The 15133-nt window shown below is 50.9% G+C and overlaps 2 protein-coding genes across 3 annotated transcripts in view; both read right to left on the bottom strand.

Annotated features, from left to right (window-relative positions):
• RBP2 (retinol binding protein 2, cellular) overlaps window positions 1-11823 on the bottom strand; it is a 55345-nt gene extending 43522 nt beyond the window's left edge. The window contains exon 1 of the mRNA XM_005863513.2: window positions 11572-11823. The gene's annotated coding sequence lies outside the window, so the exon portion shown is untranslated. The remainder of the gene's footprint in view (window positions 1-11571) is intronic.
• LOC102258798 (nicotinamide/nicotinic acid mononucleotide adenylyltransferase 3) overlaps window positions 1-15133 on the bottom strand; it is a 91705-nt gene that overhangs the window by 5572 nt on the left and 71000 nt on the right. For both annotated transcript variants that reach the window (XM_014537471.1, XM_014537472.1), the window contains exon 4: window positions 14604-14782. In XM_014537471.1, coding sequence (XP_014392957.1) covers window positions 14604-14782 — 179 coding nt within the window. The remainder of the gene's footprint in view (window positions 1-14603; window positions 14783-15133) is intronic.

Genomic DNA, 15133 nt, shown 5'->3' with positions numbered 1-15133 from the left:
TTATGTGCAGGTGCACCATTTCTCTCCACTAATACTTGCAGCGAATATTTTAGCAGCCGATTGCCACGTCATTAGTCTTGGACTGACTTGTTTGGTGTGCGCAACAGGAAATATTTCGCTTTTGGAGAACAGGAAAAACAGGTTTATTTGTGTAATGCTTATGAATTTGTGCAGTTATTCAGTGTCTGGTAAGGTAATGTTCAAGAAAAAATATTAATTTTTATTAAAATGTTCTATTATTTGACGTTAATGATGACTCATTTATTTCAGCCCTTTGTATTCAGCATGTCTCTATCGAAATAAACCCACGTAAGTTTCTATGAAAATTGAAGCTTTCGTTTTTTTGTGGCCCACATAAACTCAAACCTTGCTTATTTGGCCCGTGTTAGCCTTTGTGTTTGACATGTTTGCTCTGGGGGCTGAGGTGGACATGGTACAAAACATGGGCAAACAAATCCAAGGACAAGGCGGGGGGAAGTATGGCTACGCTCAGCTCCCCTTTCAACAGTAATTCTCATCGCATTGTCCACCTAAAAGTCGGCCAATGGGCTGGAGCCCAGAGCAGCTGGTTATAAAGCAAAGCCAGTCTAACTTTTCTATTAAAAATGAATAACCTCCAATACTTTGGCCTTGTCAGCAGCTTTCCCAAAAAGACATGCACCAACAGATGAATGCAGACAGCTTTGCATCACTCTGACAAGGGACTGTCACCTTAAAAGCCATTGTCTAGCTCCCCTGACCACTTAGCAAGCCCTGTTGGCACAGCTGCACGGGGACAGTGACAGAAAACCTGACTCCTGCAGGCGGCCCGAGGAAGGATGTCCCAGGGAAGTCTCGAGCCTCCTGGCCCTGTGCAAGTGACCTGTACTAGCAGTGACAGGCCATTCCCATTAAATGGATTCATCTTTGGTAGTGACCTGACATGAACCACAACTAGTGGGATTCAAGTTGGCCGCCAAGAATTTGTGACATTCGTTACAGTTCCCACATGTCCAAACTCCCACTCCTGCGAGCGGGGCAGGGGGACGATCAATCACTCATCCCTTCACTTTCACCCGCCCAGCTCCAGGAGGCCCTCTGCTTATGGACCTCCCAGAGGCTGGGAGTGGATCTTGTTTTCTGTGGTTGTAGAGCCAGAGCTTCACAGGGCAGGTCTTGTCCACGGTGATTCTGCCTGCAGAGGCCAGAGCCAGGACTGACGCAGGCCTGACTCCAAACGTGTACTCTTTAAATTTGGGGGATGAATTGAAAAACCCAGACAGTGTACTCCTACACGTGGTGTGAATTACTACACGAGGCCAATTGGCCCTTCCTCCTGGGGTTCGAGCTTCCAGTGGCTCTACCCTTTGAGGGTTCCTGGGACAATGAGGACGTTCTCAGCCTCTGGAGCTTGTGGGAAGGTCAAGGAGGGTCACATAGAACCCTGTGCGGGGAGGGTTCCATAGTGCTTCACTTGACCTTTAAAGCTGATAAAAACGCAGCTTAGTTAAATCACCAGCCCAAGACACCTAGGGGTTAGGAGTCCAGCCATCACTGAAACCCACTTCTCTCTGGCTGAGGAGTGCACTCGCTGCCGTGAGGCCAGGCTGCTGCTGAGTGGCTGGGCTGGCTCCACTTCCTCTGATCCATTCCTAGGGGGCTGGCAATTATCTAAAATCAGCACATGCGATGGGAAAGCCAATTCGCTCTAAAAGCAGATTAAAACTAAATTAATAAGGCCTTAAAATGTGAACAAGTAATTAGGGACATAAACGCTGTTAAAAGCAACTACTACAAACCAATGAAGCCACAAAAAGGCCTTTGTGGGCATGAAGAATGCAATTCCAATACCACAAAGAAGCTTATAGCAAATGATAACTAATTCTCAGGACAAACACAATGATAAAATGTTAAGACTCTGTTGTCTCCGCTCAAAAAAATAAAAACGAACCAAACAAAAAAAAAACAGCAAAAAATGTTAAGACTCTTCTTGGCATGTTATTTTTCAAACCTCCTTAAACATGTAAGAAAGTAACCAGAATCAATTTTAAACAAAAAACTGTCAGAGATCCCGAGGCCCCAGGAGGCCACGGCTCTGGGTGGGGAGGAGGGCAATGGGGCTGGAGATGGTCGAAGGGCTCCTGTAGAACTGCACGCAGTCCTAGGGGACCAGCACTGAGGGTGGCCCTGAGGCTGGGCTCAGCCTGCAGGGAAGGCAGACATGTACACTGACATGGACACCACCCGCATTCCATGCTGGGATGTGTGATGGGCACCTAGCCCAGCCTGGGATGCTGGGAAGGCTTCCTGGTGGAAGAGGGTCACTGTCACCATCGTCATCCTAACAACACACACTGGACACTCACTACGTGCCGGGCAGGACATTAAACAGAACATGGGTCGCAGCAAGTTGATTCCTTAAACCACCTGGAGCAGTTATGCTTCTCCCCATTTTACAGATGTGGAGACTGAGGCTTCCAGGTCATGCACCCAAGAAGTGGGCAGATGAGATTGACATCTAGTAGCACTCTTGGCTACTGTGCTCTGCCATGCCCTGATCTGACCCTTGAATGAGCAGTAGGCTTTTGCAGCGCGGTTCTGTGCAAGGAAACAACATTCAGTCATTGTGGGTTCCACGCCTGCACACCAGCGTCAGGTGCAGGAAATAGAGGCAGGTCATACACTACTGGAAAAGAAGACAAGCAGACAGAGGATTCCAGCAGAACGGGAAGTGCTAGTTAAAGGCAGGTGCCGGCATGTAGCTATGCAAGGGGGAAGCCTCCTCATCAGCCTCTGATGTGGGGACAGAGGTCTAGCAGGGAAGGGTTCCTGGAAGAGGTAATATTGGAGGTCATGCTGGAATTGACACCAAAAACTTCATAAAGTCTGGGTTACAAAGTAAAAATTGAAAAAGGAGCCCAAGAGACTCCCAGACAGAGGGCACAGCCTGGACAGATGCAGACTGTGCAGGGGCGACATGAGGGGCATTGCCTGGCTGGACTCTCTTGGCATAACGCTCCCATGGAGCCTGAGCCTGCACTCCCACCCCTGAATTTACTGGGGAGACCACTCACGGCCTCTCTTCTTCCTCAACCTCACATCTCTGTGGCTCCACCAGCCAAGCCTGGTGCAATGGAGAATCCAGATGTTTGCTTCTCGGGCAGGCAGAGCCGGCTCTGCTACTCAGCCAGTGCAAGGATTATCGGGTCCATCCGAAGTGGGAGGGGCATAAGGGGACGCCGTCCTGCCAAAAAGGCTCAGAGGGGCTCTGAAAGGCATAGTCCGCCTCTATTTTTTTAAATCTTTCAAGGAGAACAGAAACAAACAGCTCCCAGAAGATAAGAGATGCCGGCTTGGTAACCAGGGAAGAGGGAGCAGGTCAGGGGTCTGGATCCTTTATGTCCCAGAAGGATGTCAGCTCCCACCTTAGAATCTCTGGCAGGGAAAAGGCACATCACCACTTGCTGAATGAATAGGGATACTCTTGTTATTTTTCAGGCCACGAACACCCATTTTTTAAGACAAGATAGCCCAGGCAATGTGGCTGTTCATTCTTCCTTAGGTCAGCCTTATAAAATGGGGTTAGCCCCTGGTGTGACAGGGCCCCGACTTTCTCAGGCCCGGAGCACTTGGTCATCATGCAGGGCCACACAGCCAGCGAGAGCATCAGCCATGGTGTAACCCCCTTCTGCCCAACTCTGAACATGCGCTGCCCCCTGTGCCCACAGGACTATCGTGCTGCCATGGATGCCGTCACCGGGAAATAGCACCTACTGCTGGCTGTGGGCCTGGGTCTGGCCCAGCCACTGGACAGCAGTTCTCCTGCCGGAGCTGGGCACTCAGGAGAGACCCAATGAGAGCCTTGGGCAGGACAGAGGCAGGCCTGAGCTCCAACCCATGCCCACCTCCTTCTAGCTGGTAATGACCTTGAGCCATTTACTCCACATTCATTGGAGCCTCCATTTCTTCATCTGCAAAATGGGTTTGCCACGGAACGGAGCCAAAGGAGGAAGTGAAACAAGGGTCTGCAAGGACCAGTTTCAGTGCCGGGCACATACAATACTTGGTAAGCAGTGGCTCCCCTCTGCCCTTGCCCAGCCTGTGTCTGTGGGCCTACCTCCGCTCATGGGACCCTGTTAGCTTTTCTCTGGACGGCCAGGTGTCCCTTCACACGTTACAGGCCCCAGAATTTGTCTTTTGATGGACATGGTTTACAAGGTGCGAGGATTAATAACTCATATCACTAGAGCAGTTGCATGCAGGCTTTCCTGCATCTACTCCTCCCCAGGGAGTAGGTATCCCTCACTGTATAATTATCCCCACTTCACAGACAAGTAAAGGCACAGAGAGGTGAAGTAACTTGCTTAAGGGCAGTAGGTTATAAGTGGCAGAGATGAGATTTCCAAGATGACAGTCTGGCTCCAGAGCTAAATTGGTTACAAATCAGCCAGACTATCTCAGAGGGAGCTGGGCTGTGGACAAGCAAGAGCTTGAAGGAGGGCCAGGAGCAGCTGCCCTCAGCCCTTGAAGATGGGTTGTTGGCCTGCAAAGTAGCCTCCACTATCGGGGATGGTAAACCAGACGTCACTCCTCTGCACCCGACGAGTCCATTCCCTGACACGACCGCTTTGCAGAGGGACACCGAATTTCAGATTTCAAGAGATTCACAGAGGGATTAATCCAGAGCTTTGACCCCCTTAGCATAACAACGATGTCATCTCTCTCTAGTGACAATCTAGAGTCAGACCAGTAGGAGCCAAGCCCTGCTCTGCCAGCTACCTGATCTCAGACAAGACACCTGTTCTGCCTTTCATTTTCTCCATGGATAACACAGGAAGAATTCTGGCATTTTCATCAGGGAATTGTGAGGATTAAAGAACGAATGCGTGGAAAGTGCTTAGAATTCCTAGCACGTGGGAAATATGGACACGCTTTAACTATTATTAAATGGCAAGTGGATCTTGCAGTGATAGGATCGATGGCTACCATTTATATTGTTTGAGGGCCTGCTATTTGTACTTAACACTCATTTGACAAACACATTGGAGCCCCTTGTGCTAGGCACTGGGGATACAAAGGAGTAGGCTCCACTGTCTGGAATCTCAGATGCATTAAGAGGTGTCACAGGTACCCGGGTAGCAGCACCTGCAGAGAGAAGCAGGGAGGAGAAGGCAAGAATGAGGATGGAGAGTCAGGACAAGACTGATGGAGCAGTTAAGCTGGTCTTGATCAATGAGAACTTATCTTCCAGGAGGAGGAGGTGGGGGCCTTATCCCAGGGAAGTGAGCAGAGAAATGCAAAAAGGGGATGGCAAGTGAAGGCACCTGCAAAGGGTGAGGGGGGGCAAAGTATATGGTGTGAGGTAGGGAATGGGGCTAAAGAGGCAGGTGTGGCCTGGCTCTGCCTGTCAGCCCTGGGGAGCCTCTGGCAGTGTTGAGCTTTGAGTAGCATGATCAGATTCCCTTTTTAGAATGGGAAGGTTGGGCTGCAGTGTTGAAGGCAGTGGGAGGGGGACCAATGCAGTCATTAAATAAAACAATCTACGGAACACAGCCTGGCACACAGTAAGCACAAGAGATGTTGCTATCATTACTACAGGCAAGAGGTCGGCAGAACTGTGGGGATGGGGAACGGGGAAAGAGACGCTAAGCTGCAGAATCTGTGGAACTTGTTGACTGATTGCCCATAAACGCTTTTCATTTATCTTCACGGGGATCATTTACATGGCTACGCGGTGCTCTATGGAATTAAAATGCCAGTCACTCTAACCACCGTGGTCACCTGGCACCTAGAAACACCAGCAGGAGGCAGCCTGTTCTGTAAACCACACAAAGCAGGAGTCTCCGAGATCTGAAGGCGAGACACCAGTAGTGTGATGGGGGCAGGCCCCTCAGGTCTGTCTGTGAAATGGGAGAGCAGCATCCCCTCTAGGATCGCTGGAGGCAGGGCCTGCCACGGAGTAGGAGCCCTCACATGGGGTGGGTCATTGAGAGCATCCCCTCTAGGATCGCTGGAGGCAGGGCCTGCCACAGAGTAGGAGTAGTAGCCCTCACATGGGGTGGGTCATTGAGGATTATTACCACACAGCTACAGAAACCTTCCTACCAATAGTTTGTTTTTTTCTTTTGAATGATTTTCCTGGACTATAATCCCATAAGGAGGATCTCTAAGGTGACTCTTTTGACTCATTGCACATTGTAAGATGGGATTTCTCCCCTCATTTTCTGAGGGCGGAGCCAGTCTGTTGCAAGGCTGACAAAGGTGGGTGCTGCAGCCTGGGCTCCCCTGCACCCTTACCCCCTGCCTTCAGGCCCATCTTCTTTATACAGTTCTTCCCCAGAGTGCTCCCATCTGACCTAGGATCCTCAGCCAGGAAAGAAGGGGGAAGGCAGGCAGGAAGGAGAGCATTGACACCCAGGTATTAGAGCAGCGGTTCTCAACCTGTGGGTCGCGACCACTTTGGGGGTCGAACGACCCTTTCACAGGGGTCGCCCAAGACCATCGGAAAAAAACATATATAATTACATATTGTTTTTATGATTAATCACTATGCTTTAATTATGTTCAATTTGTAACAATGAAAATACATCCTGCATATCAGATATTTACATTACAATTCATAACAGTAGCAACATTAAAGTTATGAAGTAGCAACGAAAATAATTTTATGGTTGGGGGTCACCACAACATGAGGAACTGTATTAAAGGGTCGCGGCATTAGGCAGGTTGAGAACCACTGTATTAGAGGCAGCTAGCTAGCACTCTGAGGTATTTACATATTAAAGGAACACAGAAAGAAGTCTTTTGATAGTTAACCAAAATTAATGTGCTCTGATGGAGGCATTTCAGGCAGCAGGACAGGGACCTGGGGTTCCCCTTTGGAGGACAAGGGTGTGTGTGTGTGTGTGTGTGTGTGTGTGTGTGTGTGTATGCGCGCGCTCGTTCTAGCACAACTCAATTTATATAACAGAGACAGCAACAAACATAACAAAAATGCTTCCCAGGGAGGAAGCTATTGTGAACCAGGCATGGTCCTTGCTCTCTGAGATTCCCATCAGCTCCAAGTCAAATATGAATAAATCCCAATCACATGTGAAATGTCTGCAATAGGACCCGGGCTGGAGGGGTTGGTTTCCAGAGACTTCCATGGGCGAAATGGGGCCCTAAGGGCAGTGATCAAGTTACAGACTCTGGGTGCCTGCAGGGGAGAGTGGAGGGGTCTCCTGACCCACCCACCTCTCTGCTTCCAGGCCACATGGAGCCAGGGCTCTGGGTTGACTGTGAGGGGCTGGACATCCTCAGAGACTGGGGTGGTAAACCTTCAGTAGGGCATCAGAGGGCTCTGGCCCTTTGTTGCACTCAGCATTGTGGCTTCACAAGGCACAGTCCCCTGAACTATCTCTATGGTCCTCAGAAAGTGCCTTGTAAGCAGCAGTCATGATGCCCATTTTGCAGATGTGAAAACAGAGGCATTGTGTGAATCCTTTAAGGTCACTCTTCTCCACATCGTCACGCCTTGTCAATACTGACTACCTCCAGGTTGTAAGTGCCAGCCCTCAGCAGAGCTCCATGGGAGGCTTTGTAACAGAGACTATCTAGTCAGAATCCCTCCTCGGCCACCAGCTGGTTCTTAACCTCTGTCAGCCTCAGATTCTCATCTGTAAAGTGGGTATAATGATACTTTCAGAATAGCAGTTGTGAGGACCAAAAGAGGAAAATTGCTAAAATCATTTGGTACGGGCATGGCACTTAGTAAGAACTGAGTACATGCTAGTTTCCTTCGTTGCAGCCTAACAAAAAACAAAACCTAACAAACCAGTGGGATTTTTGAAAGCTACTTTGTGAATTTTATTTGGGTTGCTTTAATTCTTCCTTTAGTAATCCTCAAAAGCATGCTGCTGACACGATTTCAAAGGTCGGAGAACTTCAGCTAAGAATGAAAGAAACTCCGTGTTCCCACCCGGGAAAGGCCCCAGCCGAATGCTGGGGGCCTGATCTGGGCAGAGGAGGCTCCCATGGGCTGCCAAATCCGACGGCATTCTCAGCTCTGCAGCCCAGGGAGTTACTTCTGCCATTGGCATTGTGTTTTTAAAAAATAAGAATCAAAAAAATCTCTTTAATCATTAAAGCAGTGGTTCTCAACCTTCCTAATGCCGCGACCCTTTAATACAGTTCCTCATGTTGTGGTGACCCCCAACCATACAATTATTTTCGTTGCTACTTCATAACTGTAATGTTGCTACTGTTATGAATCGTAATGTAAATATCTGATATGCAAGATGTATTTTCATTGTTACAAATTGAACATAATTAAAGCATAGTGATTAATCACAAAAACAAAATGTAATTATATATGTTTTTTTCCGATGGTCTTGGGCGACCCCTGTGAAAGGGTCGTTCGACCCCCAAAGGGGTCGCGACCCACAGGTTGAGAACCCCTGCTTTAATGAGTCAAGAAGAGGATCAGAAAGCTGGCAATAGTTTATACCCAAGTGTTAACAGCAGTTTGGTGGATTTCATGTATACCACATATAAGTAGATGGACGGATGAATGGATGATGGACAGATGGAAGCAAGAAAGTCAGGGAGGGAAGGGAAGGAAACATAGATGGTTAAAAGGGACAGAATTCAGAAAATCTATAAGTGCTGATATAGAAAGATGCCTAGGAAATATCATTGAGTGAAAAACCAATATACAGCACTGGCCAGTAGCTCAGTTGGCTAGAGCAGCAGTCGCCAACCGGTGGTCCGTGAGGTCCGAAAGGTTGGTGAACACTGGGCTAGAGCATTTTCTTTTTATTTTCTTAAAAATATATTTTACTGATTTTTTTACAGAGAGGAAGGGAGAGGGATAGAGAGTTAGAAACATCGATGAGAGACAAACATCGATCAGCTGCCTCCTGCCCACTCCCCACTGGGGATGTGCCGGCAACCAAGGTACATGCCCTTGACTGGAATCGAACCTGGGACCCTTGAGTCCGCAGGCTGACACTCTATCCACTGAGCCAAACCGGTCAGGGCAAGAGCATTTTCTTGATACAACCAAGGTTGTCAGTTCAATCCCCGGTCAGAGCACATGCAAGAATCAAGCAATGAGCACATAAATAAGTGGAACAACAAATCGGTGTTTCTCTCTCTCTCACCAATTAAAAAAACACCACCAATATTTGAAGTGGGCCTTTCTTCCTTCCTTTTTGGCTTTAGAGATATTGACTAATTAACTGATTAATAGATGGAGGAAGATTTCCAGACAGACCCACAGAAACAGGAACAAGAATAACCTCTGGGAGTGGGAATCAGGCCAAGAGAGGGAAGGGGTCCTTTCCATTTCAGTCGACTGACTCTCTACTCTGCTATTTGAATTTTTTCCCTTTTACAATCAAAACAAAGGACTGCACAGGAGGGCGGAGGCTGGAAGTGGAAGGCAGGCTCTGTGGAAGGGGTCATCCTGAGTTCAGAGCTGAATATGAAGGCGAGGCCTCAGCTAAAGGAACAGGCGCCAGGCTCCTGCGTGAACAAAGCCACCCCCTCCAGGGAAAACCTGACCCGGTGTCCATGGTGGGATGACAAACGGCCCTTCTGCCACCACCACGCAGAGCAGGCTGGCTGTGGTTCCTGGGAACCAGCTGCTCGTGCTGGGGGGGCTGGGAACAAAGAACCCCGTCATCCCTCATTCCCAGGGGTTCCCTGGCCCCAGAGTGGGGGACACTATTTGAAGTTGAGGAGCACCTTCCTTTTTCAAGGTCCCCCACCCTGCCACAGCCTACAACTGCTCGATTCAATAAATGATAATGGTTCAATAAATGATAATGGTCTCAAACTGGGCTGGAGATTTCGTCTGGATGGATAAAGGCGTGCAGGAGGCAGGGGAGAAAACCTGGGTCTCGTCTATACATTTCCACCAAAATGACAGCCTCTGCTGCTTGCGGGGCGTGTCAGAGCTGAACAGAACAGACTGAAAACGTTGTGAGTGACTCTGGCTACACGGATCTGAACCCCTGCATGCCTCAGCCTGGGGAGAGACCGTGAGCCATGTCTGTGATTCTGGGCATGGATGGCAAATCTACAGGGGTCAGATGATGGACGAAACCGGCCAGCGGCACATGGCTCTCTACACCTGGTTTAGAGAGGCGCAGGCACAGAGGTGTTTCTTTACTCCAAAGCAGTGGATCAAAAGCTTTAGCTGCATCAGAACCACCTGGTGGGCACAATGAAACCCAGATTGCAGTTTCTGATTCGCAGGCCAGGGGCGTGGCCAGAGAACCTGTTTCTAACATTCTTGTGATGCTGCTGCTGCTGCTGGCTTGCCCTTAGGGAGCCATCGCTTAGCGAGCTGCTCAGGAACCCAAGACACGGCGATGAGGATGGGCCAGCTGATCCTTGAGTTCAGGGAACAGGGTGGGGTGAACGGACTTCGTAAACTGGAAACTGTTCCATCTAAGGGGGCAGCTGTGACAGTGTCTCAGGGAGCCACATGGCACAGACATAATCAGGCACCCAGTGTTTTTAGCATCTTGATTTTTTTTTTTTTGGTAAGAACAGCTAGAAATATGGATTTTTTTCTATGAAATATTACAATCTTTGGCAATAATTGGCAACTGGCTTTGAAATTTTTCAAACATTGCACAGGCCAAACAAAACATATCTGCAGGCCAGATTTCACCCTCTGGCTAGGAAACTTATCTTGTTCCCATGGAAGAGAGGCAGGGTCAGAGATCTCTGAGCCAGGGAACCTCAGAGAGGAATGTCAGCCTCACTTCTCCCAGCAGGCTGACCACGCCTCTCCAGCAGGATGGCCACGCCTCTCCCAGCAGCCTGACCACGCCTCTTCCAGCAGGCTGACCACGCCTCTTCCAGCAGGATGGCCACGCCTCTCCCAGCAGCCTGACCACGCCTCTTCCAGCAGGCTGACCACGTCTCTTCCAGCAGGCTGACCACGCCTCTCCCAGCAGTCTAACCACTCCTCTCCCAGCAGGCTGACCATGCCTCTTCCAGCAGGCTGGCCACGCCTCTCCAAGCAGGCTGACCACGCCTCTCCCAGCAGCCTGACCATACCCCTCCAGCAGGCTTACCACTCCTCTCCCAGCAGCCTGACCACTCCTCTCCCAGCTGGCTGACCACTCCTCTCTCAGCAAGGGCTCCCTGAGGCTGTGGGCTCCTTAAGTCCTCATCACCCTCCTCTCCTTTGGCCACATTTTGCACACCAGCCACACTGAAGTCTTCCAGACTGCACCTCTCTCACCCGAAACCTCCTCCCAACCAGGCCTTTTCTGACCTCTGGGCCTTTGTGCATATGGTTCCCTCTGCCTGGAATGCTTTATCCTTTCTCCAAGTCAGCCCTAATTCTTACTTGTCCTTCAAGGCCTCACTCAGTTGTGACCTCCTCCAGGGAGCCTTCCATGACCACTGCCCCCCAAACCCCAGTTCTATGCTCCTCAGCCCACTGTGCTTCCATCACAACACTGGGCTGCAACGGCCTGAAGATGCATCTGTCTCCTCCACTGGCCTGGGGGCTCCAGGAGGCTGTGCTACCTCCGTGACCCCACACTGAGTCCAGGGCCTGGTGTGAAATAGGTCCGAAATAGCACTTACCAAGTGCTGCTCTCTTGGCCTTGGCCTTCCTCTCGTCCTCTTCCTGTTTGCCTGGCGACTTCCTGTCTATCCTTCAAGCCACAGCTTAGACTCCACTTCCTTGGGAACTTCTCCTGACCTCCCAGAGCCAGGAGGAGGTAGTTCTCTGCCTCTCCTCCCTCCATGGCACACATCACAGTATGACTGGCTGCTGTGGCCTGTCTCCCCCACTACCCTGAACTCCGTGAGGACAGGACTCTCATATGATTCATCTCAGTAACAAAGGGCTGCAAAGACAGAGCCAGCACCTCGAAATACTTGTAGGACTGAGAGAGGAATGAACACACCTGAATGAATGATCCCAGGTGAGAAATGACACCTTTGTAATGTGCTGGGAAGAACACGTTAGAATGAAGCCGCCTGATGCTGAGAACAAACTGGCTTCCTCCCAGCTGCTGGACTGGCTGGTGGGTGCAGAGCGTGTGGAGCAGAAGGGGCCACCACCTTGCTCAGGCCCCTGAGGGCCCAGAGACCGCAGCCAGCATGGCATCTTGGCATGTAGCTCCCCTCCATTCACAAGCCTCAGGCTGGCAGTTCCTGTAATTCGGTTCTAACCCTCCACAGCACGCTCTTCACTATGGCCCGCCACCCAGCTGGGCAGTCAGGAGAGAAAGGCGAGGCGGGGGCCAAGGGCAGGCCTGGGCAGAGGGGCCTTCCCTCCCCAAAGGGCAACAGCAAAGTAAAGAGTGGCCATCTAGTGAGTCCTGGGATAGCAGAAGGGACCATGAATCTTGCCCGATATCATCCGGTTTGCCCAGCCGCTGGGCTCCCTGATCTGCTCAGCTACCACTGTCCTACTGCTGGGTTAAGAAAAGAAGGTGGCATGTGTCCCTTTCCTTGTGTCCAAAACCCTCCCTTCCTCCTCTTCTTTTATAATCAAGTACAGAAGTGCCCCTCTCTAGAACGCTCTGGATCCCTCCTCTGCGTGCTTCCCTTTGTCACCACTGATCTCACAGTGTACGGACTGTGTGTCTCCGCCACAAAGACTATGAGTTCCCGCACACCAGGGATTGTGCGTGCTGGGCTGTCCCCCGGCCCCTGGAGCAGTGACTACTAGCACGTCAGGAAAGCGGCGGGTACTGTGCAATGGTTAAGGGCAGGCACTCTGGTGCTGACGGACCAAATTCAAATCCTCCCTCTGCCATTTACTTTGCTTCCCAGAGACCACACAGCAAGCCCTGCCTCGGTCTTCTTATCTGTAAAATGTTGTGAAGACCGAATTAAAATAAAATGTGAACAGTACCAGGTACACAGTAAGCCCTTGAGTATTAGCTAGTATTCCTGGGTGATCAATGGATGTTTTCCGCATTCATGGAGGGAATAAAAGAGCAAAGATAATTAGCCAGGTTCAAGCCAACACATTCCAGAGGTTGTAGGTGACCCAAAATAAACAGATGTTTTTTGTGCTCTGTGAGTTCCCCAGGAGTGAGCTGGGGACGACTGTTCTTACAGTGCAATTCCACGCAGCGGGCCAGGGGGCGGATCATGGACAGAGGTCTGAAAGGCAGGGCAGGGCCCCCACCTCACCATGGCAGACCTTTCCCACAGAGCCTCTGGGCAGATTAGAGGCCTTGGGTCTTTACAGACACAATAGTGTTTTCTCCCACTACTGGCCTCTCCAAGGACACTCCAGGGCGGCTACCCCCTCTTCCGCTATCATTCCGAACAGCAGGCTCACACTCACTCCTGACTGCCTTCAGATGAATCAACAACAGAGGAGGAGTCCTCCGGGCCTGGGGCTCCTCAATCCGACACCAGCACTCCTCAACCACTGTCCTAAGGAGTCTCAGCCGTCTGGTTTCTGCACAGGCTACCAGCAGAGAGGAACCTGGCCGAGAGCCGGAGCGTGGGCTTCAAAGTCCAAAGACCTAGGGTTCAGATCCCATCTCTCGCCAGTCCCTTCTCCTGGGGAGCCTGCTATTGCATAATATGGGGGACTAACCCCTCCCTCACTGGGCTGTGCGCAGTGCAGGGCAAACAGCAGACCCCCGTAATAACGGAAGGGGGCGGGGAGGACAAGAGGGAGGGCCTCATGGATAAGCAGAAACCAGCTCTGGACCCAAGACTGTGAAAGGGAGACCCGAGTACCCTGACCTCCCAGTGACCAGAGAATGTTGATGGAGGCCTGGGGCTGCCCTTCCGGAGTTTGCTGTGGCAGCACTAATTGGGGTCTCCTGGTCACCAGCTTCCCATCCTTGGGGGCGGCTCTCCACCTCCTCCCCCCATTGCTGCAGCCTCTGGCTGGAGCTTCAGAGGAGCTGACCTTTCCAGTAGGTGTTGGCTGCAAGGTTCAAAGGAAGCTCCTCTGCGCAGAGTGGAAGACAGGTGGGGACGGGGATGGGTCACAGAGTGGAAGACAGGTGGGGACGGGGATGGGTGGTCAGGAGCCAAATCCCAGTTTGGGGACAGAAAGGGGCAGGTCAGAAGGCTTCTGGCAGGGATCACAGTGGCCCCTGCTTCCTAGAGTGGCTTCGTGCTCGGTCATATGGGAAGTTTACACTTCAAGAGGGTTTCCTGTGTTTCTTCTTTATTTCCTCCCTTCCTGCTCTCTCTCCTTCCTCCACCACCCAGAGTGCAGCCAGAGAACAGTCGACAGACATGCCTGGAATTCCAGCCCACCCCTCCCTCACGGTGCTGCTCCAGGCATGTTACTTCATCTCTTTGAGACAGTTTTCTCATCTGTTAAATGGGTGTACTCATACCTCCCTCAAAGGTTGTTGGGAGGATTAGGCGGAGTCAAGTGTATAAAGCACATGTCGGGACACAGAAGAAACTAAAGAAGCCGAAATTTTTATAACTATAACCATCCGGTTTGCACAGAGGAGGATGCTGGGTGAGGGGTGCTGCCTACTTGGGGCACCAGGCCAAGATCCCTGGTCCCTAAGAATACAAGGGCCCTTGGTCCCCTCTCAAATGAATGAGCCCAGCGGTTGGTCAGTCCCCCCCCCCCCCTCCCGCCCCCCCAGGAGATGCCGGGTGTAGTACATCCTCACCATGCACTTGCGGTCATCTATGCCCGTCAGATCCTCCTCAAACTCCTTCCCAACCTGGAAGTCCATGATGTAGTTTCTAAAAGTGCTCAGCGTGCGGATGATCATATGGTCGCCGTCCTGCACGATCTCTTTGTCTGGCTTCAGCAAGTTGGCGATTTTGCGCAAGGCCACATTGACATCTGCAGGGGGCCGGGCAGAGAGTGGGCCGGAAAACTCAGAGAACTGCTGCTAAGGCAGAGGGGCCCGAGGAGCCCGCTCCCCGGGAGAACAGCTGGGGTTCCCTCTCGCTTGCACTCTGTGCGCAGCCAATTTGCGCCTTTTTTTTTTTTTATTTTGTTCTTTGTAACAAAGTTTTCCGCCCTTATGCTAACCCTTAAAAAAAAACAACTAGGAAACCAAGCCCAGCATTCCTAGTAAAATTAGCCACGTCTAGGGCCAACTCTCAGATATTTACCACTAATGAACCCTGACAACCTCCACCCTCCAGTTCAAGCCTGCTGGCCACCCCGGGGCCCGGTGGCCGCCCTGCT

Source organism: Myotis brandtii, unplaced genomic scaffold (assembly GCF_000412655.1).
Source record: "Myotis brandtii unplaced genomic scaffold, ASM41265v1 scaffold18, whole genome shotgun sequence".
Classification (NCBI taxonomy): Eukaryota; Metazoa; Chordata; class Mammalia; order Chiroptera; family Vespertilionidae; genus Myotis; species Myotis brandtii.
The sequence above is the reverse complement of the archived record's forward strand: the minus strand, read 5'-3'. Positions and strand labels throughout refer to the sequence as shown.